The sequence below is a fragment of the Cryptomeria japonica genome, chromosome 1 (genome assembly GCF_030272615.1).
Source record: "Cryptomeria japonica chromosome 1, Sugi_1.0, whole genome shotgun sequence".
Lineage (NCBI taxonomy): Eukaryota > Viridiplantae > Streptophyta > Pinopsida > Cupressales > Cupressaceae > Cryptomeria > Cryptomeria japonica.
This window is the reverse complement of record NC_081405.1, coordinates 329,558,296-329,584,931: the sequence shown is the minus strand read 5'-3', so window position 1 is coordinate 329,584,931 and position 26,636 is coordinate 329,558,296. Positions and strand designations below refer to the sequence as shown.

At 38.3% G+C, this 26,636-nt stretch overlaps 1 protein-coding gene across 1 annotated transcript in view; it reads left to right on the top strand.

The window, feature by feature from the left end:
• LOC131053085 (cytochrome c oxidase assembly protein COX11, mitochondrial) overlaps positions 1-20,084 on the top strand; it is a 77,508-nt gene extending 57,424 nt beyond the window's left edge. The window contains exons 6-7 of the mRNA XM_057987690.2: positions 19,288-19,368; positions 19,458-20,084. Of these exons, the coding sequence (XP_057843673.2) occupies positions 19,288-19,368; positions 19,458-19,565 (189 nt within the window). The 3' untranslated portion in view covers positions 19,566-20,084. The remainder of the gene's footprint in view (positions 1-19,287; positions 19,369-19,457) is intronic.
• Positions 20,085-26,636: the final 6,552 nt, after the last annotated feature.

The following is a 26,636-nucleotide window of genomic DNA, read 5'->3' as shown; positions in this document are numbered from 1 at the left end:
TACTTCGATCTTCATGGTAATGTCCTTCAAACGTCGTCCTTCACCTTACCTAACCTTGCTTCGCTTTGACCTTGAAGGAACGTGCGTGCTTTTGATGATATCGCCTTGGTCCTTGTCCAAAGGACAGGAGCGATCTTGATTTTTTCACGTTCAATATGCATTTTTGACCTTCGATCCTTCATTGTGATGTTTTCCAAACGCCGTCCTTTGTCTTGCTTAACCTCGCCTTGCTTCGATTTTGGAGGAATATGAGCGCTTTTGATAGGATCGCCCTGGTCCTTGTCCAAAGGACAGGAGCGATGGGAGACTTTTACCTCGATTAGCAATGTTTGGACGTTAAAAACTCTTGCAAATTGTCTTCAAACGATGCCTTGGACCATATGCTATCTTAAGACGTCTTGACTTAGCTTGATCTTGAAGCAAAACAAGGAATCCAAAGCAAATCGCCCTGGTCCCTTGGAGAGGGACAGGAGCGATCTAGTCTCCATGCTCAAAATGATGCTCATTTCACGTTCAAAACTCTTGTTTTATCATCTTTTACCATATCATGGACCTTCCAAAACATTGCAATGTCTTGTCCTTACGTAAATTTTGCATGGATTAATCTAATATATCAATATCGCTCTAGTCCCTTCCTGAGGGACAGGAGCGAAGTTCATCATAACATGCTTGTTCTTGTTTGTACCGACTTGCAATCATCTTCATTGCGTGGAATGATGTCCTTTCGACCCTCTTGGTAGCTTGAAACTTGCTTGTCTTTTGAAATCGATGCTTTAATAGAAATATCGCTCTGGTCCCTTGGAGAGGGACAGGAGCGATCTAGGTCTTTATAATGCAAATCCTTCCATGTGATGACCTTTGCAACGTTGCGCTTGATGGAAATGCCTTGAAATGTCCTCGCCACCCTTCGTCCTAACTTGGATCGGCCTTGAACCTTGGAGGGACGACCTTGAACTCTGGAGGGACGCATCATCACCATTGTATCGCCCTGGTCCCTTGGAGAGGGACAGGAGCGATCCTTCCTTTGTGACCTTCATCTTACTTTGCCAGGTTCCAAGTTTATATTCAACTGAATCGTCCTTCTTCACTCTATCCACCCATGCCTTGACATTGTTTGGAATTTTGCAAAAAGAGGTAATTATATCAAAAATCGCTCTGGTCCCTTCCTGAGGGACAGGAGCGAACTAGGCATTTAGCACTGTTATGGGCGTCCCAAAAAATCTTCAATTTATATTCAATGCATTCATCTCATGTTCTCCTTCGTTTTTGAACGTAAACTTGCCTTGACCCTTGTCTGGATTTTGCAAAATGGAGGAAATCGCTCTGGTCCCTGGGAGAGGGACGAGAGCTACAAGGTACCTCGCCCTGGTCCCTTGGAGAGGGACAGGAGCGATTTAGTCAATATAGGTCATTTTCCTTCATTTTTTGCATCTCAAATTATATTCATTTGGCAAAGTATCTTCCTTCGGACGTCCTCCAATTGCTGAGTCATCAAAATCTTGCATGGACATGGCGAAATTTGAATTGTAGCTCCGGTCCTTCACTGAGGGACAGGAGCGATTTTCCTCCTGGAGGCATTTCTGTGCTCATGAAAATCTTCAATTTATATTCAAATGAAAGATCTTGTCGTTCTTTATCATTTCAAACGTAAAATTTGTCTGGACTCTGTAGGGACGATGAGATATTTGAAATTGAGCTCCCGTCCTTCACTGAGGGACAGGAGCGATTTTGCTCCTACAGGCCAAAATAACAAGATTTTTCACATTTTAACACTTCACGAGGCGAAAACAAATCAATTCCAATGCCCAGGATCAAACTTCAAAAAAGTCAAAATTTGGTCAAAATATTCAATCAGACAAAAATTCACATTGACGGTCATCATTTAGACAAGTTTAAGCTCTGCATGAATATTCCAATTGAAAATTAGACCATTTTGGCGAATTTATTGCATTCAAAATTTGCATTCTAAAAAAAAGAAGCTCAAAAAGCTCTCAAAAGCGACTGGATTTTGGCTTGAAAAGGCAATATTTAAAACCCTAAGGCTTGGCCCTAAATCCAGACAACTAACTAACTAACAAAACCCTAAAAACGAAAGCGAAAACGAACAAAAAACAAGCAAAAAGAGGGGGTCCCCATTTGCGATGGGGCGATGTGTGAAATGGTCACAACAGGTATCTTGTCAATCTTTTGTCGTGGCAGACATATTGCTTCCGCACTTATTTCACTACAATCTCTAAATCTCCAAACACATGTAAGATCTTCATTTTCTTCTGAATGGCTAACAACAACCCACGAACTAAGGATTCATACTCAGCAACATTGTTCGTACATGGAAACTGTAATCTATGAGAGGCCAAATAAGTTTCCCTTGAGGGACTGATCAATTCAAACCTGGCTCCTGATCCTCTCTTTGACTTTGAGCCATCAAATCTCAATGTCCAAACTTGATCTTCATCATCGATTTTATCTTCTTTAGTTTTATCTTCAATTTCCTCGCCTGGCTTAGGAGAGGCCTCCATAATCTCTTCAAGTTTAAAAAATTTAGGAATTCTCTTGTGTATTTGATTCAAAGCTATCTTGCACATTGTTCAAGAGAATTCAGAATGAGCAGCATTTGAGCAGCATTGTGAATTCGGCACCAATTAGGCAACAATAAATCTTGAATGCGAGCACGGTTGCCTAACTCAACTCCCTGCTGAATATTCTTGAATACAAATCTTCTGAAACTCTCAAACATATCTACTTCATCCATATTGTGATCACTTTCAACTACAGCTTCTGTGGAATTCACAATCTCGTGATTTTCTTCTATCTCTTTAACTGGGCTTTGAAGCATCAAAACCTTTGTTGCTTTCGGTCTGTAATTTCCCAGATCGGTTTCTAGGAAAAGAATCTCATTGTTTTCCTTGTATTCTGTTATCATCAATCTTAATCTAGGGGTGCTATTAATCTTGATCTGGTTGGGTACACCTCTCCATGGCAGCCACATGTGGGAGAAATCAGTTGAAAAGTAACCATTCAATCTCCTTGACCAATCTTGACTCAGAAGCATGCCATATCGTGATCACTTTCAACTACAGCTTCTGTGGAATTCACAATCTCATGATTTTCTTCTATCTCTTTAACTGGGCTTTGAAGCATCAAAACCTTTGTTGCTTTCGGTCTGTAATTTCCCAGATCGGTTTCTAGGAAAAGAATCTCATTGTTTTCCTTGTATTCTGTTATCATCAATCTTAATCTAGGGGTGCTATCAATCTTGATCTGGTTGGGTACACCTCTCCATGGCAGCCACATGTGGGAGAAATCAGTTGAAAAGTAACCATTCAATCTCCTTGACCAATCTTGACTCAGAAGCATGCCATATCCATCTAGAATGTCTACAACTGATATATCCATGATGTGCTGGAGTCTTGGATCTGTAGCCAACTGCATATGAATATTGTTTAACTCTCCAATCACAGGTACCTCTGTCTTATCTAATTGTGTAACTCTTTTACTAGTTTGTATGGGAATGAGACCCAATTTCTCGCATATAGCCTTTGGCATTACATTACTCGAAGCTCTGGTATCTACCAGACAATTATGTAGAAGCTTGCCGAAAATTCTTACTAAAAGCAAGAATGGGGTTGGCTCATCTTGATAGTGTACTGCTGGCTTATCCCTATGAATTTGCGAGTTCTCTTCTTTCTTCACACTTTCTTTGGAAACTTCATCATTTTTGACTGCATCTTCGACATAAGCAATCTCACTCTTTGGAAGGATTTCACTCTTAGTGGAATTTTCAGTCGTAACTGGTGAATCCTTAATCCTCTTTACGTTATCTCTTGTGAGTAAAGCTTTGCCTTCTAGCATATCTTCTTTCTTTGGCACTTTTGCCGTCTTCGTTAATTCTTCTTTGTTGGGCATATTAGATGAATCTTGAACTACATATGCCTCTTTTGACAATTGTTGAATATTTGGTTCATCTTGAACCACATTTATGCTTGCTTGATGAGCATTCGTAGTACCTTTTTGAATATTGGAACTGGTTTGAGTCGTGGCTCTTCCTGCAGTATTATCACTTAATCCATTTATGCTTGCTTGATGAGCATTCGCAGTACCTTTTTGAATGTTGGAACTGGTTTGAGCCGTGGCTCTTCCCGCAATATTATCACTTAATCCATTTAGCAATGTATCTCCGATCTCAGGTACCTTCATTAGTTCAAATAATGGCAGGCTCACCTTGACTTTCTTGAATTCTTCTAACACACACAGACTTAGCCTCTTCAATTCTTCTCTTGGAGTAGGAACATTCTTCTATCTATACTCAAGTGAATCTTGTGGATAGCTTGGTGTATTACTAGCATTCGGATTTGGTGGGGTAGCAAAATTGTTTGGAGGAATGGAAGTAGTTAAGGGCTCTTGATTCCTCTGATTCCTTTGATAAACTCTGGGTCCAGGGTTTCCTGACGATTGATGAAACACCTCCTTTATTCCTTCAACCAAAGCACAATTATTCAATGGTGGGAAATAGTAGTCTGAATCTTCAATAGGCCTATTGGCTGAAGTAGGTGGGAACTGAGAACTAGGTGGAACCATAGGTCCATTTGCTGATTCTGGAGGAAAGCTCCCACTTTGTTCACATATTAAACTTTCTTCATAAACTGGAGGAAATTTGAAATCCTCAATGATTAAGTATTGGTCATATCTCGTAGTAGGGACAATTTCATATCTCGTTGTTGGAGTGCTTTCTGATGTTTCACTATTTCGCACCTCCTGTTGGAAAATGTCGGCAACAACCTTGAATTCGGGACAATGCAACTCTGAATGCTGACTAGTGTTGTGTAATCTGCACCAATTTGGCAAAGCAGCCTCCTCAAGGAAAACTTTATCAGCCGGTCGACTCTCCGAAGCTGGCAGATTGTCAAGAGGTGATGGCACATTTCCATTATTGGGCGCAGTATTCCACGTTCTCTTCTGATAGTTTTGATTATTGCCACGATATCCTTGGTTGTTACCACTTTGATTATTCTGATTGTTGCTTTGGTAATTTTGATGATTGTTTTGAAAATTTTGATTGTTCTGATAATTTTGGTTACCACTTTGGTAATTTCTATGCATACTGTAGAGCTGATTGTTCTAATTCCTCAAATGAGTAGCCTCTATAGATAACTTCTTTACTTGGTCTATCAACTCTTTCATTTCTTCTTTCTCCTCTTTTGTCCTCATCGATGTCATGACATTTTGCATACATCGGATGTGTTTGCGGAGCTTGAGAAATGGGTGCTCCAGGATGGAGTACCAACTGATTTGATGACTGAGCAACTATATACATCGGTTGTGGAACTTGATTCATTATTGGCATATGATGTACCAAAGCTTGACTTAAATTCTGAATTTGATTTGCGGCCGCGGGTGACCCCAAATTGAGCAAAGGTCCGCTAAGATTCTAACGCAATATTTTACTAACTTCTATTGCCTTTGCATATGCTTCATTCAAATTTGCTGGAGAGGGTATTAGTCTGCACAAACATTGCTGTAAGTGGACCTAGAGCATGATAGTATATCTCTCGAGCATCTGGAATAAGATAAGGAGTTTGCAATCTTGTATAAGCCTTCCGAAATCAGTTGTTGAATGAAGTAATAGGTTCATTCTCTTGTCTTTTACATTCAACAAACTGTCAATGCAATTCCAATGGGGAAATCTGGATACCAAATTTTCCAACGAATGCATCCTTCAATTCCTCCCATGAGGTGATGGATCCTATAGGTAGATGGATGAAACAATAATACGCTTCTTCTCCCAAGGAATAGGAAAAAAGTCTGCAAGCCACATCTCCATACTCAATCAGTCTGTTTCTCAAATGGTCTTCAAACATTTTGATGTGATCTTGCGCCGTCCGACTTGAGTCTAGCATTGTATTTCGAACAGAAATTCTCCGGATTCTTAAGCATGTGGATGTGAATCTTGATTCTGAGCCATCTCTTGGTCTTCTTCTTGAAACTACCGGGCTTCTTGATTTGGATCTTGAAAAATGTTTCCTCTTCCTTGCATGTCCTCTTGATTGAACAATCTATCTCTATCTTCTATATCTAAACTTGGTGAAGCTTGCCTTCCAAATTTGGATCTGCAAGGAGTCCTCAACTCGCAATGCCTTTGTTCTCCAGGAGCTGATCTTAGAATTCTCTGAAGTCTCTCAGGTGAGAAGGGTTATCATGAACTTCATGGTCAATCTCCATACTGTTGATGTGTATTTTGTACACGACCAAACACAGAATAAAATACCTAAAGGTACCTTATCCTCTCTTGAACAAAGTTTCCGACTGCTGAAGATCTCGTCGAAGGATCAGTCGGAGCAACTCCAAGGTTCTATTATGTAGGTTCTCTACTCGTGGATAAGCTCTTTGCGGTACGATGTGATTTTGCTGGAATCACAAGGGGACTTACACTCGATGATTTGAACATCTGATTCGCTTTAAATATTACTAGAACACAGGATTTCACTAGCCTAGATTTTTGAAAAAAGGATAAAAGGATGAGGGCGAGGGAAGGATCTAATTCTGACACTAAGAATGTAGGAGCAATGAATGACCTTTGATGAAATTCTAACTAAGTCTTGTTTTGACATCCCAAGACCATCTCCACAAGGTTAGTGCGATCTTCGGAGGAAAGCTTTATGATGTTTAGATCATCGCTACAGGCATAGACACCATTAGGCTGATGCATATCAGTGAAGAAGCGACGATTTGAAGTTAGGCTTAAGCTGAATGATTCCAGTTGACTACATAGGGCAAGTCTGCAATCAACAAACTGCTAGTAGTATGGATATACAAATTTCATCATCAATCAAACACATTTCTTCCACTCATCTAATAACATGAAATCAAATATGAGAAGTATAGAGACCATGCAAATTGTTGAATCGACCCATAGATTTCACCTTTTCTTCAATGAAGTTTACAAGTCTTTTACAACAACATCTTGGCAACAATCTTTGCCTTCTCTTTCTATTCTACTCTAACTGCTATTCTATTTGCTATTAATCATTAGCTATTCTAACCTTTATGAACTAACTATTAACCTTCTAGATATTAATGACTAACTATTAGCCTTTACAAATGAGGAGCCAGGGCTTATATAGCACCCTTAATACAATTCGATGGCTCAGATCAACTTGAGATCAATGGCCGATTTTTGACAATGAAAACCCTAATTAGGGTTTGCTACAACAAACTCAATTCTGGTCAATGAAATAATTGCATTATATGGACACATGTCTTCTCTGGAATATTTGACCAATGGATAACCAGGGTAGGTGCATCGATGTTTGTGTCATTTTTGATGAGTCAGGTACATTGAACTTGGACATGTTGAGGTGGACCAATTCAACTAGAGGGATGATGATTGGGACGCCACCTTGTCTGACACTTGGACCTTGGTAGATATTCAATTTGATGATGCTGAGAAGCTAACTTTAATTAACTCTTCTAAAACTGTCTACTTCTTCGACGAACCCTTGCTTTAACCTCCTTTGTCTTTGATGTGCAGGATGGATGGTGTACCTTTCCTTGAAATGCTGGGCTGGAAGAGGTCGTCCTTGATGAATGTTGGGCTGGAAAAGGTCGTCCTTGTTGATGCCGGACTGGAGGAGGTCGTCCTTGATCTGGCCTGGTCTTCTTTCATCTGCAAGACAAACCAAAAGATGATTAAGGACACATAATAAATTCATTTCAATATAGTATTTTACACCTTAAATCATGACACAATGGGGAAATAGTGATTTTGATGAATTTCGCTCTGGACCCTTTGGAAGGGTTGGGAGGGAAATTCACTTTTTGCTTGCCTAATCACACCCAATTTGACATTCTTCACTTCATTTCATCTGGATTCCCTCACATGGAATCCACTTCCCAACTTGGCAACATTGGTTTGATCTCCACAAGGCCTAAAAAATCAAATTCGCTCAAAAAAACTAGCCAGGGACAGGACCTATCCAGAATTTCGCTTTGGACCCTTTGGAAGGGTCAGGAGCGAAATTCCAATTTTAGCTCAAAATTTGCATCTTTGGTGGATAAACATCTTTCCAAGGCATTCCAAATAGCTTCTCTCACCCTAGTCTACGCTTGACTTAGCACAAAATTTGGAGAAAAGGATGGTTTTAGTGTTTTTCGTTTTGGACCCTTTGGAAGGGTCAGGAGTGAATTTCTTGTTTTGAGCTCATTTCCTCATATTTGATGACCTTTGGCAATTCAAGGGCATGCCCAAGGACACCTTTAATCTTGATCCACACTAGACTTGGCATAAAATTGATGGAAACGATAGGTTCTGCACAATTTCGCCCTGGACCCTTTGGAAGGGTCAGGAGTGAATTTCTTCCTCTAGCTCAAAATCATCATTTTTGGAGACAACAATCAATTCAAGGGCAATCTCAAGGGCATCCCTCACCTTGGTCTAGGCATGGCTTGGCACAAATTTGAAAGGAATAGGTGGATTTTAGGATTTTCGCTTTGGACCCTTTGGAAGGGTCAGGAGCGAAAATCTTGTTTTAGGCTTATTCCTCCATCTTTTCAACTTGAATTCACCTCAAAAGGCAAGAAAACCAATCCTGACACTCATCCAAGCTACAAAAACCCAAGTTTGACTTGATTCTGCTAGGAAAACAAGTGATTTTTAGGAATTTCGCTCTGGACCCTTTGGAAGGGTCAGGAGCGAAATTCACTATTTGGCTCAATTCCTTCAATTTTGATAATCATTAGCAATTTGGAATCATTCCTAAGGACTTCTCCGACCACAATTCACCTTAGTCTGCACTAGGCTTGGCACAATATTGGGAAAAAAGGTGGTTTTGAGAAAATTCGCCTTGGACCCTTTGGAGGGGTCAGGAGCGAAAATCTTAATTTAGGCTTATTCCTCCATCATTTCAAGTTGAATTCACCTCAAAAGGCTAGAAAACACTTCTCCTCTCACATCCAACCCAAGCTTGACTTGAATTTGCAAGGGAAAATAGGTGGTTGAAGAATTTTCGCCCTGGACCCTTTGGAAGGGTTAGGAGCGATTTTCCAATTTTGACTCAATTCCTTCAAACTTGATAATTTTTGGTGATTTGAAGCCATCCTTCAGGCCTTCTTTGATCTCAATCCTCACTAGACTTTGCATATATTTAAGGGAAAAGATAGGTTTTGCACAATTTCGCCCTGGACCCTTTGGAAGGGTCAAGAGCGAATTTCCCTTTCTAGACCAAAATCATCATTCTTTCAATCCCAATCTTCTTTGCAAGGTAAAATCTCCTCTCTCTTCGCCCTAGGAACAAGGTCTAAGCTCAAGCAAGGTTAAAAATATAGGCTTGTAAGGAATTTCGCTCTGGACCTTTTGGAAGGGTTAGGAGTGAAAATTTCCTTCCTTGGCTAAAACACTCATTCCTCAACTCTTTCAAACATTCCCAAAGGCCACAACATGTTCATTCTCCCTTTCAACATGCCTTGGACATCAAAATTTGGTCGAACAAGGAAGGGAAAGAGGTCTAAGTAGATTTTTGCCCTGGACCCTTTAGAAGGGTCAGGATTGAAAATCATTTTTTAGGCTTGATTCTTCATTTCTCCAATTCCAAACCACCTCAAGAGGCAAAGACATGCTATCTCACTTCCATCCATGCCATAAAAACCCAAGGACTTGACCTTATCCAAGGAAAAATAGGTGTTTCTAGGAATTTCGCTCTGGACCCTTTGGAAGGGTTAGGAGCGAAAATCTTAGTTTAGGCTTGATCACTCACTTTTCAAACTTCAAACCACCTCAAGAGGCAAACTTAGATCATTTTTCACCGAAGGAACAAGGATTGATGCCAAAATCAAGTAGCAAATGAGGTTTATAGTGAATTTCGCTCTAGACCCTTTGGAAGGGTCAGGAGTGAAATTCTCTTTTAGGCTAAAATCTTGATCTTCAAAATCATCCAATTCCCTCTCCAGGCAAGAACATACCAATTCATTCCCCATCATGTCAATGCCTAGCCAAAACAAGGAAGAAAACAAGAGATATAAGGATTTTCGCTCTAGACCCTTTGGAAGGGTCAGGAGCAAAAATCATGTTTTGGGCTTGATTTTTGACCTTTTCAACTCCAATCGTCTTTGGGAGGCAAACATAGATCCTTCCTCTTGCATCTCCACCGAGATCCTGACTTTAGCCAAGGGAAAAATGAGTGTTTTCAAGAATTTCGCTCTAGACCCTCTGGAAGGGTCAGGAGCGAAATTCTTGATCTTGGCCAAAATCCTTCACATTTTCACATCCCATCACCTCAAAACTAGAACGTTGGTTTAAACAAGGGAGAAAATGAGGTTTTCAAGAATTTCGCTTTGGACCCTTTGGAAGGGTTAGGAGCAAAATTCCTACTTTAGGCTAATTTCCATCATTTTGTCACCTCAAATCTCCTCTCAAAGACAAATGTGCATCAAAACCTTGCCATCACGCCCCAGAAGTCAACAAACTTGGTCATGTCAAAGAGAAATGTGGAGAAAAATGAATTTCGCTCTGGACCCTTTGGAAGGGTCAGGAGCGAAAATCATCCTTGGGCTCAAATCTTGACTTCATTTTCACATTTCCTCATTCAAACAAGCATTTTTACCTTCATTCAAGCCTAGGAATGCGTTAGTTCTAGGTTTTGGCCAAAGTAGAATGTCTTATGGAGAATTTCGCTCTGGACACTTCGGAAGGGTCAGGAGTGAAATTCGCTTTGGACCCTTTGGAAGGGTCAGGAACGAAATTTGATATTTTGGTCTCTCCGTCATGATTATTTTATGGAATATAAAATTTAAGTATAAGTGACATTTCCTTATATCTTTCTTCTTTCTTCTCACTTATACTTTAAGTTATATTCCATATATACTGTCAGGATGTTTGAGAGTGGTTTCGGACCTCCAGGAGTTATATTGCAAAATCTAGTTTTTGGAGGATTTTTCAGTTTTCCAGACAGTGTCAAATTTCAGGATCAGGACATTCCAGACTTAGTCAAATTTCAGGATCAGGACATTCCAGACTTAGCCAAATTTCAGGGCATTTGAAGATCAGGATGACATTCCAGACTTCATCACTCACCAACTTGACCTAGCTTCAGACCTTCAAGAATGATACTCACTCACCAAGCAAGACACAATTAGCAACACGAGCAAAACCAGGCCCTAAGGAAGACTTCTCAAAGAAACCCTAATTCTGGGGCCCTGCGGACTCACCCTGGCTCAAGCAAAGCTTGCCATCCTAGTGATCCCTTTGGCAACACTCAGCATGCAAAGGCTAACAGACAAACCCTAAAACCCAGAAAGCAAAACCCCACAAAGCGAAAAAAAGCAAGGGTCCCCATTTGCGATGGGGTGATGTGTGAATACGTCACAACACATACTTGAACCTTTGGACTTCTTGAATGCAACATCTTCTTCAAAAGTAACATCTCTACTAACTTTAATATACTTCTGACCTGGAATGTAGATTTTGAATGCTTTGGAGGTTTTGCTGTAACCCACAAGAATTCCTCTCTTTCCAGAAGGTCCCAACTTGGTTCTCTTCTCTTTGGGTACATGAGTATAGACTGGACTTCCAAAGATCCTCAAGTGGTTGATGTCAGGTTTGATCTCTGAAAATGCTACTTCTGGAGTCATATCTTTCAATACATGGTGAGGGCATCTATTCTGAATGTATGCTGCTGTTCTAGATGCTTCAGCCCAAAGAAAAGTATGCAGGTCCTGATCATGAATCATAGCTTTCGTAGAATCAACTATAGATCTGTTCTTTCTTCTGCAACCCCATTTTGTTGAGGGTTGTAGGGAGCACAAAACTCCCTCTTGATTCCTGCCTCAATACAAAAATCATGAAAACTACTCGAGGTGTATTCACCTCCATTGTCAGACCTTAAAACTTTAATTCTTTTCCCAGATAGATTTTCAGTAAGGCCTTAAATTCTTTGAATCTACCTAGGACTTAATTAGATTCTTTTGACTTTAAAAAGCAAATCCATGTTTTCCTAGAGTAGTCATCTATGAAGATTACATAATACAAGAATCCACTTGGAGAAGCAACAGACATAGGTCCACATAAATCAGAATGCACAAGAGCTAATTTCTCTTTAGACCTACTTTCAATTTGACGAAATGGACTCTTAGTGTTTTTCCCCATAGCACAACCTTTACATGTATCATCATGAATATGACTAAGTTTAGGCATACCTTTAACCATCTTCTCTAGGATAGGAAGGGCTCGGAAATGAAGATGTCCAAGTCTTCTATGCCATAGCTCGCTTGACTCAGGTGCTTCATGAATGAGAGCTTGAACTGGACGAGCTGAAAGCTTATATAGGCTCCCATACCAATTCCCAATGACACGAGCTGATTTGATGGTGGGCTTCTTAGGCCATGCAAGAACTCTTCCCTCAGAAAATGCAATCTGATAACCTTTATCTTCCAATTCTGATATGGAGATAAGGTTCCTCTTGATTTCCGGCACAAACAATATATCACTGACGTGAAGAGAAATTACAAAATCTAAGTTAAGGGATGTAGTACCAAAACCTCTTACAGAATAGCGTGCATCATCTCCAACGATCACGTGTGGGTTGGACTCCTTCTCCACCAAGTCTGAAAGATGCTCCTGGTAGTCGGTGATGTGTCTAGATGCTCCACTATCTGTCAGCCATGTATGACTGTCTATAGGAACATTGCTTGACAAGGCAGAGGTGAAGAGGAAGTCTTCAGCATCATTCTGATTTGAAACTTCATTTATGTTTTCTCCTTGTTGCTTTGGCTGGGATAAGCAGTCCCTAGCATAGTGACCGAACTTGTCACACCTGAAACACTTGATGTGTGAAAGATCCTTCTTCTTCGTCTTTGAATCAGGGGCTGGATCAGACCTTTGGTCTCTATTTCTCTTGAAATTGTTCTTCCAATAGTGCCACCTTTCTTCTTGATGGACTGGGCAGCAAGAACATGATTGTCTTCTCCATGAGTGCTTTTGATAACTCCTCTTGTGGCTAGTCTTGATTCTTCTTGTATGCAATCTTCTGTATGGAGGCGGTCAAACTTGGGAAATTTGGATCTCCCACTTATGCCTTGGATAAATGGCTCCCAAGAGTGAGGAAGACCATTTAATGCAAGCATGACAAGATCCTTGTCCACAACTTCATCTCCAATGGCGCTGAGCTGATCTCTTAAATCTGAAATCTTCATGAAGTAGGTGGTGACTGATTCTCCCTTTGCCATCTGGACTTGATGAAGTTGCTGCCTCAATGCAAGTGCACTACTTGTGTTGTTGATCTCATACATGCCTTCCAAAGCCTTGAACATATCTTTGGTTGAAGACATCTTGGAGATGATAGGAACAAGATGATTTTTCACGGAGTCAATCAAAATTTTCTTGGCTTTGACAGCATTTTTCTTGAATCGAAGTAATTCATTTTTGTCTTCAGGCACAGGCTCATCCTCTCCTTGCACAAACTCTAGAAGATCATTTTCTTCTAGGGTGACAAGGATTCTGAATTTCCATGAAGTGAAACTCGAAGCTCCTTCAAGTCTGTCCTCAACTTTCAGACCGTACACCATCTTGGATGTTGGAAAATGGTGTGAAGAGGATGAGGAAGGAGCACTGCTATCGCAATGTCCGATCACAACTGAGTCAACCTTAGCTTTGATACCATGTAAATTTTAGATCAGACTGTTAGATATAGATAGCAATAACAGAGATCAAGGTAATGAACACAAGGAACACCAAAAATACCCTGAGAAAACCTTCCCCTTGGCGGCGAAAAACCCAGCAATAATCTCAGATCTTATTATGTGATAATCAGTAGGTATCTTTACAAATCTGCTTCAACACTTGAAGCACTTAGAACAGTAGTATATGCAAAAATGAACCCAAACTAGGGCACAGTAATACAATGTACTTATCTGCTGATCAAGAAAGACAGATCATAAACACCATTTGCTGATAATGGAGTGTTTGCTGCCTCTGAATGGATTCTCTGTCCTTGGAATGAAGCTCGCTGACCTCAAATGATGTTTGTTGACCTCGAATGATGATTCGCTGACCTTAGGATATGGTTTGCTGCTGATAACGATGGAATTCCCTGATCACTGCTGGTGTAAGATCGCTGTGTAAGTGAATGTGTGTTATGCATGATGGATGCTTTGAATATATATGTGCCTTAGCCTTCCAATACACCCTAGGTCGGCTTTCAAGGAGAGCGATTTAATTACAACATAATATCTTAAGTTTGGCGCCCAATATAGGGTCAGCTCCATACACGTTACAAGTTACATTGTGTTTATTGCACATAAGGCGCGACTAAGACCAAGGGTCAATTAGCCACATACACGTGCTAGGTCGGTCCTAGAAGGGATCCGACCGAGCTATAACATCAATACAAACAATATTTTTCTCCTACAATTTCCTTCTACAGTCTGTTGGTCATCAGTATTAATTTATTAAAGCTTCGCTGTAGTGATCCTCCTAGCTTCTGCATGTATTTAGATATATGTATATATGTAGATATGCTAGGGTACAATCTATTTACTCAGTGATACTGAGAAGATTAGCATGCTTAGACCTCTGGACATCCTGACAATAAAGGTGAATAATTTTCTTTAAAGTCCCTAGACGTTTGCACAGCACATTCAATCACTTAGATCTCCAAAGAGTACTTCCCTTGCCATCATGGATGATTCTTGGAATTTCAGAAGTTGATCTCAGTTTTCCCCTGGCTGCATCCCTGGGTTGTTTTCACTTGTTTTCGGAATGGGCATGTGCTGGGAATGGTGGGATGGGGGACAAAACTTCCTCTTATTGCCCCTCCATGGGTGGTTCTTGCAGGGGACGGTTCTCCCTTCTTGGGGCGTCCAGGGATGTGCTGCCCTCCCCTAGATGGCCTGGGGGCTGCTTGGACCCAAGGTAAAAAAATGCACATTTTTTTAAAATCACAGTTTTCCTCTGGAAATTTTCTTTGCGATTCTGAATCGTCATTACTATTTTTCTGGAAGCAGCTGAAGTGAAAAGAGTAGAAAATAAGGTTCATCCAAGTGTGTTGGCTAAGTGGTGTTGTTGTTATAACCAAAGAAACGGGACTTGGACTCGGCTCGGACTTGGCAAGGCTGAATCGGACTCGCACTCGGAGTCGGGACTCGGAGTCAGACTCGGCTGGACTCGGGAAAGTGAAAAACTCAAGAAATTTAGAGATTTTTAAAGATTTAAAACTTGTTTCAGGCACCCTTTATTGAATACACCTTAAAGACACAATAACATCATCAAACTCGGCTCATTTGATTACATACACAAGTATACATCAATCACATAAGCATAAACGCAAATTGTAGCTGAAGGAAATAACAAACATAGATATATAAATATTGTCAAATGTATACAATATTACACCTGAGATTTATGATCCGTATATGTTCATACCGCATGTTATTAACTTTGGCCTTATTGCACTTATGTCTGTGCGTAAACTTTTCTTTTTCAAAATGATCTTCTATTTTTAAGAACACTCTACTTATCACACAATAATAGCCAATCAATCTCTCTCGTTCTGCTTCGAAAATGGACACACAAATAACAAAAGTTTTCCTACCACTCATAACTGAGTTGGTTCGTGGTTACCAAGTAGTTTGTGTATAGTTACAACCACCAACACTTAATATTGTTTTAAGCCAATGATAATTTGTATGTCAAAGTTTATAAATACCAACCGATATCAGTATTGTTTCCATTTGATTCGAATGCCTTGGTATTGTGATAGTGTGAGGAAGATTTTATAGCCCATGATCTGAAAAATACGTGAGGAAAAATACAGATATCAATCTGAAAAGTCTTATGCTGTGAGAATACATGTCACACAGATATCAATCAGAAGTTTTATGCAAGGTGATCAAGATCTTTGTTTTAACTATTTCAATTCTTCTCTGCCTTTATATGAACTGTATCATACGTAATTTCTTTTTGCAGATGATACGTGTCATATTTTTCTCTTGAATAGACAGTATATAAAGTACAAATTTCATTTCAGAATCTGATCACAACTGTATGATTAGAGGACATATTGTTGATGCAACCATGTATAACCTGAAGACTACTACATTGACATCAATGACAACCTGTGACATAACCTGACAAATATATTAAAGTTTATTTATTTTAGTAATTTTATAAAATTATTTATTTATATTAGTCGAATTTAATGTTGATTTTTTTTCGAAGTTTTTCATTTGCTGAATTTCATCCGATTTTTATTGTTGCCGAACACGAATTCAAATTCGAATCTTGTGACTTAGGTTATGACCAACAAGGTTCAAATCCCCATTGGGACATTGTGATTGCAAGCTTGTGCCTTCCTTGATCCAATGTGCTTGTGGGTTTGAGCCTCAACATTGATAGTTTGGGATTAGGTCTCTTGTTTGTGACCTCACCTGCTCATAGCTCCGGGTCAAAAGCATTTCATGTGGCAGCAGAGGACGTGTCGTGCTAGCGTCACTGGTAACTTTAAAAAGTTTACCTGGCACATAAAAAAAAGAAAAATAGAAAATAAATAAAAAGATGATATATCATTTGTTCAAGTGTATTGAGGTCTTGTGGTGGAAGCAAGTTTGGCATAAGTTGTCTTGGCCCAAGTGTAATTTTTTCTTATGGTTGGTTGCTCAAAACCGATGTCTCACTTGGGATAATTTGTGCAAGCGCGGTTTCAATGGTCCCTCAATGTGTGTGCTTTGTTGTGATGCTACGGAGTGCGTCTCTCATATTTTCTTCTAGTGTTATTATGTTAGGGAGATTTGGCATTTTTGGTGGAGGGCGTGGAATTTGCCTTATAGGCATGTTTCCTCATGGACTGAGTTTGTGGATCGGGGGGTAGAGCCCTTGTTTCTACTTCCTTCCTTCAAATTGCTTGGGCTATTGGACCATCCTTTATTATTTGGAAGCTTTGGTTGGAGAGAAATCATCGGATTTTTCAGGATGTGCGGTTGATGGCCCCTCACTTGTGGTGGAAGATCTTGCATTCTCTAGGAGAAATTGTTGAGGCTAAATGTGATATGACTGAATCAGTGGCTCCTTGTGATGTTGGATGTTTTGATCTTCTTCATCTCCCTTCGCTGCAGAGTCAGTTCATGCATAATAGATGTAGACATCCTACTCCGAAGGTGAATAGAGAGGGAAGATGGTCTCCTCCTCCTTAGGGTGTTCTAAAAATTAATACAGATGGCTCCTCCCGTGGAAACCCTGGTCACGCTGGCATTGGGGTTGTGGGTCGGGATAGTTCTGGGCAAGATCAGTTTATATTTTCTGTTTATATGGGTCTTCATACTAATAATTTAATGGAGGCTCAGGCTATTTTATTTGCTCTGGAGTGTGCCAGTAAACTGGGATGGCGCAGGATTATATGTGAGACTGACTCTCAGGTGGTGGTCAATTTGTTGAATAGGCGGCATTTAGATGGGGTTATCAGATTCTCAACCTTGGTGCTTATCTTGAGTCTGTTTCTTTTAACCATATTCCCCGTGAATGTAATGGGGTTGCTGATTGTTTGGCCAAGTGGGCCTCTGAGCAAATTCTTGATTGGAACGTTGTGGATTGGGGTCAGTTGCCCCCTGATTTGTTCTTTTGCTGGTCTCTAATAAATTTTTACCCCTCCTTTATTTTAATAATCTATATTTCAATAAGACATAATATTATATAGTAATCAGTTTATTTTTTGATGCATATTACTATATATATTATTTATTTATTTTTAATTTCTTTACTATTTTATAATTCATTTTTCATATTCATTTTTCATATTGCCCTGAGAGGTGTTAAATAGTGGCATCAGGGCATGGATTGTCATGTCGCGGTTGTTTGCATAAAAATCAAAACAAAGGTGACATATATCTGAAAAAATAAGTAAGTGTGTTATATTTACTACACTTTTCATAGTGAAAACAAAACAAAATGGATACCGAAAGAATGAACAGTGACTTTTTCAAAAGTAAAATTTGTAGTTACGTTGTATTACAAACAAACTAATAGTAAACAATGTAGATAAAATCATGGTAACCAGGAGATGTGTCCCCTTGAGGCATCTAGTACCGGAGACGTCCTTGGAAATGTTCTGACATGGTTCTTTTGGCAGCTATCTCCGAAGTCTCCAGATCAGAAATGTATGTCTCCCACCAGAAAACTTAGGGCAAAATGCATTATAAGGCAAAAAAAGAAGGAAGGCAAATAAATAAAATAATTCTGCATAATGTTTCATGTTGATATTTTGGATGATACTAAAATCCGTGCAAAGTTATAGTGATCGGATCTATTGACAGTGTACACTTTTTGAGAGGGACATAAATAGTTGTGACTGATTTCTGTCATTGTAATGGTCTAAAGAGAAATCGCCTTTACTATTTACTGTTCTTGTATGACTGATTTGTTTTCAAAGTTCTATGTCATGATATTTTTTGGAAATTATTAAATTATGTCTCCTATTTTTGAAAATTAGCTGTACCGGTACCAGTCTCTGGGTTTCCAAGAACCCCGTTTCCGGTGATAAAGTGAAAATGTAGATGAAATCAAATAAATAGTTCTGAAGTGAAATAAAATTACTTTTCTAGTAAATAAAATATCTCCCAGCATTTTTTCATTAGATGTAATAAAGATACCTATACTTGTTTTATATATTATTTATGCAACTGTTCCATCTGCCACCCGCAAATTCTGAGAAAAAAATTGTGCCCTTGTATCTCCTGTTCCGAAATTCTGTGGAGCACTGGTCAATTATCTCATTTCAACTTTGGCTTTCCAAGGATCCAAATAGAAAAGCAACAACGCAATTAATTGTCAACCAGCGTCAGAATGCCTATTTCAGAATTTTCATAAGCCACTTACACCACTCCAATCATCTCCTCCACATCTCCAGCCATTTTTCCTCACTCTTAAATTTTCTATGTGAACTTGTAAATGGCTGGCATTTTCCTTTTAGATAGTTCTATTAAATATATAATTATGGGAAGATAATGTACTGATATATAGCTGAATTTTTTTTTACCACTGGCAAAGGTGTAACACAGTATGCAGGACGTTTTATATAATTCTCGGTAACCACCACTAGATTCCAGAGAACATGCTTCATTTATACAACTTTTGAATCCATTGGCCACAATTTTCCATTATAGATATATCTATGTTGTTAGATATCTGTCATCTGCATCATGCATACGTTTCTCAATAACAAGAAGGGGAACATTAAATTCAGTAGGTACCTTGTGGATTACGTGCGTTGCTGCTGTTTCTAATCTAGGGCATACTTGTTATTGTATCAGGCTGCTGTTTACTTCAATAAAATTCAATGCTTCTGTTTTGAAGAGCAGCGTCTACTTCCTGGCGAGAAGATTGACATGCCGGTAAGAACACTATTTTCTGTGATTTGACCCTATGTTTCCATCTTGCTTGAATTGGTAGACCTTACACTACTTTTTCTATACAAATGCAGGTTTTCTTTTATGTTGACCCAGAGTTCGAGTCAGATCCCAAAATGAATGGCATAAATAATATGATCTTATCATATACTTTCTTCAAAGTAGAAGATGAGGAAGTGTAGATCACAATTTTAGATGCATGGAACTTGGTATCAGCTACAATAAGCAGCGGAGCAAACTTTCAATGGTTGGTGAGGAAGGCTGGCCAGGGATCAATAATTCCTGGTCTCTACCTAATATGTATGCGATGCAGACAATTATTTATTTTCACGTCTGTTCGAAGTTGAGGCAGAATAAGTTTTCTCAAGTTTTGTACAGAACATACTAAATTGATTATTGATCAATTTTAAATAAGTCTTGGTTGCTGGTTCGTTGAAACATCAAGGAAAACATGAGACTTCATTGATTATCTTAATATTTTTAGAAATCTTCTCTCTAGGAGTTAAAACATGTGAATGGAGGCATACGTATTTTGTAGACAATCTCGCGGCCACCTATTCATAAGAAAATCAGAGGCTCAGTGCCTCTATTTTTGTATTAACCGAAGTGAAATTGGATATGTGGAATGCCAGTTCCTCAAGTTCTATCTGGATCGACCCTTGACAATCAATTTTAGACATAGTACATATACATTTTTAGAACGAGAATTTTACCGAGTTCTTATGGGATCATTTGGTAGTCTTTAGCATTATTCTTGAATTTTTTAAGCAATAGAATTTTATTGGAGAAACATATTTGTATTTTACTTTTATCTGGTTTTTCCAGATATATAACAAATTAGTGTTAACATGCGATTTTTCTGGAGGAATCCTTCGAATAATTGGTAACTTATATGTTTTAACTACTTTTTGAAATATGGTTAGAGACTTTAAAATGATGCAAATCAGACTTACGACTTTTTACATATTCACATCTTAAAATTAGTAAAGTGATATTTAAACACTCTCTATAGATAGTAGTAGTGTGCTTTATATATATCCAAGCTGACTTGTTTGTGGTAGAGACTAATATGATGCACATGCACATCCACTTCTAAACATGAGTAATTTGGATGTAGTTCATGAAATAGAAATGACTTGGCTTAACATCATAGTATTTTTTATTAAGGTAAATGTTTTTGATTGGAGTTATGAACCAGAACAAAAGATTTTGAATGGGTTCTTCTATTATATAGAGCATGGAAAGACAAGACAAAAAGTCGAAAGTAGTAAGAAAGCGACTATATGAAGCCAACAAAAAAAACTCAATAAGACAACAAAAAACAAGCAACCAACTCTCAATAGGGGCATATAAATCGAATTAGGCAAAAGCCCCAAAACAACAATGGAGCTCAACAGTCAAGGTTGCTTGAAGACAAACTTCATTGGGCAACTCTAGACCTTGCCATCAACCTTATTCTTAGCTTCATATAGACCAAGATGCTTTCTAATCAAGTTTCCAAGATATGAATTTGTGGGGCAAAGGGGGCCATAGAATGCTCCTCAATTGAATTATCTTCCTATTTTCCGTGTTTGAAGTTAAAGATTGATGCAAGACCATCCAAGGTACAAGGGAAATCTTGCAACACTAAAAAATATTGTTTATTACTATTTTTGGTAGGGTTACTAGATTAATAAGTTGTTAGTTTGGCACAAAATCTTGCACAAAAATCTTGAGTGGTGAAATAAAGCCAATAGTGAAAGGATAATCACAATATCTTGCGGCATTCGAGAGAGATTTGATTTTTTTGATTTTTTTTTTCCCAATACAACTTCAAATGCAATTTTGGACAGGCTCAAAAGTTGGCTTGCAGTCTGACATTGTAGATCTCCTCGCAAGCTTTCCAACGATTTATGATGATTGAAGATCCGATGGTCGATTTGAAAGTTATGGTTTCTAGAAGTTCAACTACCAAAAATCCAATAAAATACTTTATTAAGAAAGTGGTTGACTAGTCTTTTGGTGCCCAAAAATGAGGGATTCGACTTTTTAGAATATTCTAGGGAGGTTATACATTCTAGATAAATGTAAATGAGGTTACAAGACACAATTCCAATAGTGCAAATTGTGGCTCTGGCTTGTAGATTATTGTAATGAGAAGGCCTATGTGGTTGTATCATGTTATTTTCTAAATGTCGTCATTTCATTTCATTGGGAAATAGAAGGCGCATGTTTCCTTTTTTGCATTTTTTATTTATTTTGTTGTTGTTGCTGTTGTATAGGAGGAATGAGACTAAGAATGACATTATCAAAATTTGATGTATCATGAAGAGAGGCATCTGCATCCCCATCAAGGGGTGCCAAATGGGGATGCCGAACCAATCTTCAAAGGAACAAGCCCATCTTTTGGACTTTTGATTCCCAACCCTACACCCATGAGAGGCATGACTAGCCATGAAACAATAATAGAAAAAATATAGAGTGTTCATTTTTTATTTGTTTTGTCCAATCTCCCAACTTAGAGGATAAAGTGATCAGAGAAGGAATCATCTTCTCCATATCCACATTCATGCAAAATCTTGAGAATAAGAACCATTTTCTACTTTGTCACATTTTCAGCAACAATGAGTTGGTCGAAGGTGCTAGCAATTTTTGACCAAATCTCTCCGTTCCAATATTGAAACGGTAAATTAAGTCTGAACCAAGCTTGTATTGTCCTGTTAGATTCTTTAGATCAACACTTGTATTATTACCTCTTTATTTACCCAAAGACCATGTCCCCCTCAACAGAGTACAAATATAGTCTTCATGGATGGGAAAAACAATGAGAAAGAAACCCTTCACAAGCTTTGAGATCTTGATGGAGCCTTGTAGAGTCCATTTTCTCTTAGCCCAACCTTAAAAAAAAACAAGGGCTAAGCCATGTACATGCATTGACTTTTACGACAACGGATGGAGATAGGACCCCTACAAGGGCATAGGTAGAGGATTGTATTCCTCTATCACATAGACTAGTCCTCTCTATTCGAGGTGATCACCAAAGAATAAATCATATGGACCATATAAGATAAGCTTATCCCCTTAAGATTGACAATAGTCAAGAAGTGTACTACATCGATGGGCTGCCAACCGTACCACCTAGTTAGTGGATGGTTATTACCAATTGCATGTAGGTGAGGGATACCCCACATTGATCTAGGGTATTGGGTAGATTTCGTTAGGAGCATGTAGGCTTGGGGGCTAGTTGTATGCGGAAAATGGATGTCCTTGTTGCTTAGCCATTCGATGGAAAAGAATAGAGTTTCTAATGAAGAATATGTAGGTAATAATTGGACCAATCTCATTGTATAATTTTGGGCATATCTTGATTTGGAAATGGTATACTTGACCTTGTTAGGATGAAGACGAACACTTGATGTAGCATGGGATACATTTAATCATGATCCCACTTGATCATTGGTGCAGAAGATTAGAAAAAAGAATGTGTCCCACAGTGTAGTGCACAGTGCATTGACATTCCTCTTATCTGGGATGCACTACAAGCAAGTGATAGTTAGCCATTATGGATTTGATAGTCTCTCACTATGTATATGCTAGTCACTATGTATGTGATGCCTACTAAAGCCAACCACTTTGTATGAGTAGTGTATGTTGGAGCTAGTCCCTATGAATATGTGATATATGCTAGAGCTAGTCACCATGTGTTTATGGGAAGTGAATTCAAGTCACTATCTATGGAATTGGGAGTTTTGGAAGGATATGACCCCAGTGTAATTTTGTATGTATGTATACTAGAAGGTAATTAGATATTTCTTTATTATTGTTGTGCTAATTCTAATAATAAGTCTTGGTTTAAAGAGAGATCAAAGATCTCATACTAGAGGAGAGAACGAACTCCCTCTAAACTTTAAGGGAAAACTACAAAGCCTCTGACTTCCTCCAATGGATATGTAGGTAGGGTCATTGGGAATGAACCCTCAAGGCTTAGGTTTAGGTCTAATGGGGATCGTAACCTCAAGAGCTTACCACCTTTGAGCGCAAACATAAATGGTAGTGTAGAATTGTCATCAATATGGCAATTGAAGAAATTAAGGGTCGACATTTCTAAGTTAGATCAAGAAGTTTAGTCGCTTAAGTTGGTACTTGTGAATGTAAAAAAAAATTGTAGTGTCTGAGGGGTAGATATTACAAATAAAAATACTAACGATAGCTATTGAGTCTTCTAGGAATTATACACTTAAAATAAATAAAGATATTTTTTTGAAAATAAATTAAATGTGTCTAATTTTTCATTTATATGATTGCGTCTTTATCGAAAATCTTTTCAAAATCTCTACTTACCTTAATAAAAAGTAAATTATTATTTTATCTTCTTATGTTTAAAGATCAAATGATATGTGTGTGTACACACACACACATACATATATGCATGCATATCTGTGTGTGTGTGTGTGTGTGTGTCTCTCTCTCTGTCTCACACACACACACACACGCACACACACATACATACGTACGTACACACACACACACACACACACACGTACGCACATACGTACACACACACACACACACAATGTTTGAGCGTAGAAATCCAAAATCTTCAACTTCAATCAAGTTTTCAAACTTTTATAAGAATAAATATGTTTTGATAATGAACATTTAAAATATGTAACTTCACTCAATTGTCCAAGGTTTTGGTAGAGTTTATTTGCAAGAGATTCAAGAACTTCTGGATTAGATGCCACAACATGAAGACTCATCCACATACATTCTCTATGTTGTATCTTTCGGCCATGTGTTATGGTAGGCCCTAAAAATTGATAGAGCTCTTCTTATTTTGGAGATCTCTACCTTCTACAAATTTGATTTTTGGAGGATGATTGTTGCTGCATTGAAAATTGATTTTGATTTGTTATTTTCTATTGAATATTTTATGCTTAGACATTGAACATTTGTTGCTTTTGAATTGAAATAAAGAAAAAAAGAAGATACATTCTTTTATAGTCTATGATATCAGACGATCTGTGTATTACCAATGAATTACATTTCAGCCTATTGCTTTGATGTAAAATCTACAAAAGGTGTTGAACAACTTTAGAAATTGTAAAGAAAGTGTTACTGTTAAAAACAAGTGAGAAAGTGTTGAGAGAATATTGCAAATAGTTATAAATTCATATTTTAGCAGTCCACAGGTTTCCACATTCATGCAAAACATTCGATAATTTTTTTTGAAATATCTCAAGAATATGAAAATGTTGGAAATACTAAATTTGGCATGCTATAAATCCATTCTCATATCACATTGGAAATATTCAAAGGTAAAATGTTTTTTTTTCTTTCATTAATTTCATTTCCATATGATTTGATCTCATAACAAAATAACTTAATGATAGTTCAAGCATGTCCTTAGACTGATTGGACAAACTGTGGGTTTAGAGGTTTAGAGGTTTTGAGATATAGTTCATTCAAAAGGCTACGAGTTATATTTTTCTTGTTTACATTTTTTTTTGTTTAAAAATGGAACACTTGGAGATATATAGGTCTATACTTTTGCCCATCAAATAAATAAGGTTATGTTGAGGTGTATAGGGTTTAAGATTAGATTTTTAAAATGCATAATGATTTGTTAAAGACAAAGCTTTTGTAGAATCTCTATTACCATGTTGCATTTTTTTTCATCGCGATTAGAATAATGAGTCCCATGGAAAAAGTATGGAGACTAACATTTCAATGATAGTTGGGATTTTGTTGATAACTCATGCCTCCTAGTAATGGTACTAAGTTACTTTAGTTTAAAAAATGAGATAAGAAAGCATTTGCATTAGTTAAATGTTTTTTTGTTTTGCATGTCATCATTCGCTTGGAAAACAATCAAAGGCTTACATGATAAACAACTAGTATTTACGAAAAATTGATCTCCTTATGTAGATGTTGAATACCAAACTTAATATTGATAAAAATGTTTATGAATACATTTCTATGATGGAAAACTTCAAACATGCTTGTAATGCTATAGGAAAAAAAAATTGATGATAATATGCCAATCTCTATAATTTTGAATAGACTTGGTTCAACTCAATACAAACTTTTAAGAAATGTTTCAACTTATTGGTAAAATCAATAACACAACTTTTGATTCCATTTGTGAATTTATTACTCAATAACAATGTCAATTTATTATTGACCTGATGTCTTCCCGCTCAATACCCTCGGCCTCTTTGCAAGTGCTTTCTCTGGGTGCCTCCACTTCGGTGGGGGGGGACTGATGTTTTCGACAACTCTAATGGAACGATCCATGCTGGTGATGATGTTCCCGTTGTGCCTCCATTGACGTCTGCTTGCTGTGTTGACTCAACCGCCTGTGTCTCGGGTGCAGATTGCTCAGGTTTTGGGGTCTCTAGGGGATCTTATGTGGATCGTCTGGATTTTGGAAGGAGTAAGGGATCTGCTCATGTTGAGACTAAGCCTTTTCTTGTTCATCAGTCTATTGCTATTAATCTGGAAGAAAAGACAGTTGAAGAGATTGATCAGGTTGCCTCTGATCTTTCTTCTACTGTGGTTATATGCCAGTTTAGGGGTTTTTGGCCCAGTCTCCTAGGATTCCATGAATGGATCTCTAAGCATTGGGAACCCCTCATTTCGGATTCGGTTCATATTTTTCCTTTGGGAAAGGGTTTTTTTATTGCCAAGTTTGATAAAGTGATGGATAGAAAGACTATTCTATGTGATCACTGTTTTTTGGGAGAATCGTTTCCCTTTGATGATTAAACCCTGGCATGAGGATTTTAATCCCTCATCTGAATCCTTTTGTAAAATGCCGATTTGGGTTAGACTCCCCAACCTCTCACTTCATCTTTGGGTGGACCAACTCCTTGAGGAAGTGGGTGAGGCTTTGGGAGATTTTCTTATGGTGGATGTGGAGTCCTTTGATATCCTTCATTCCACCTATGCTTGTATTTTGGTAGATATTGATGCTTATAAGGGGATACCAATAGAGATCAAACTTTCAACACCCAAGGGTTTCTGGATTCAACCTTTGGATTATGAAGGGATTCCCTTCAGATGTAGAAGATGCTTCAAGACTGGGCATGTCGCGGCTAAATGTGATTTAGAGAAAGTTAATGTGAAGAAGCCCTCTTCACGGTGGACAGGTGCCTCTTATCAATATTATACAGTATTCAAGAGATCTTCTCAGATGGTCGGGCATGATCTTCCCATCAATGGCTCTAAAGAGCCTATGGTGGATTCTGCTGGATCTATCCCCTTGGTCCCTG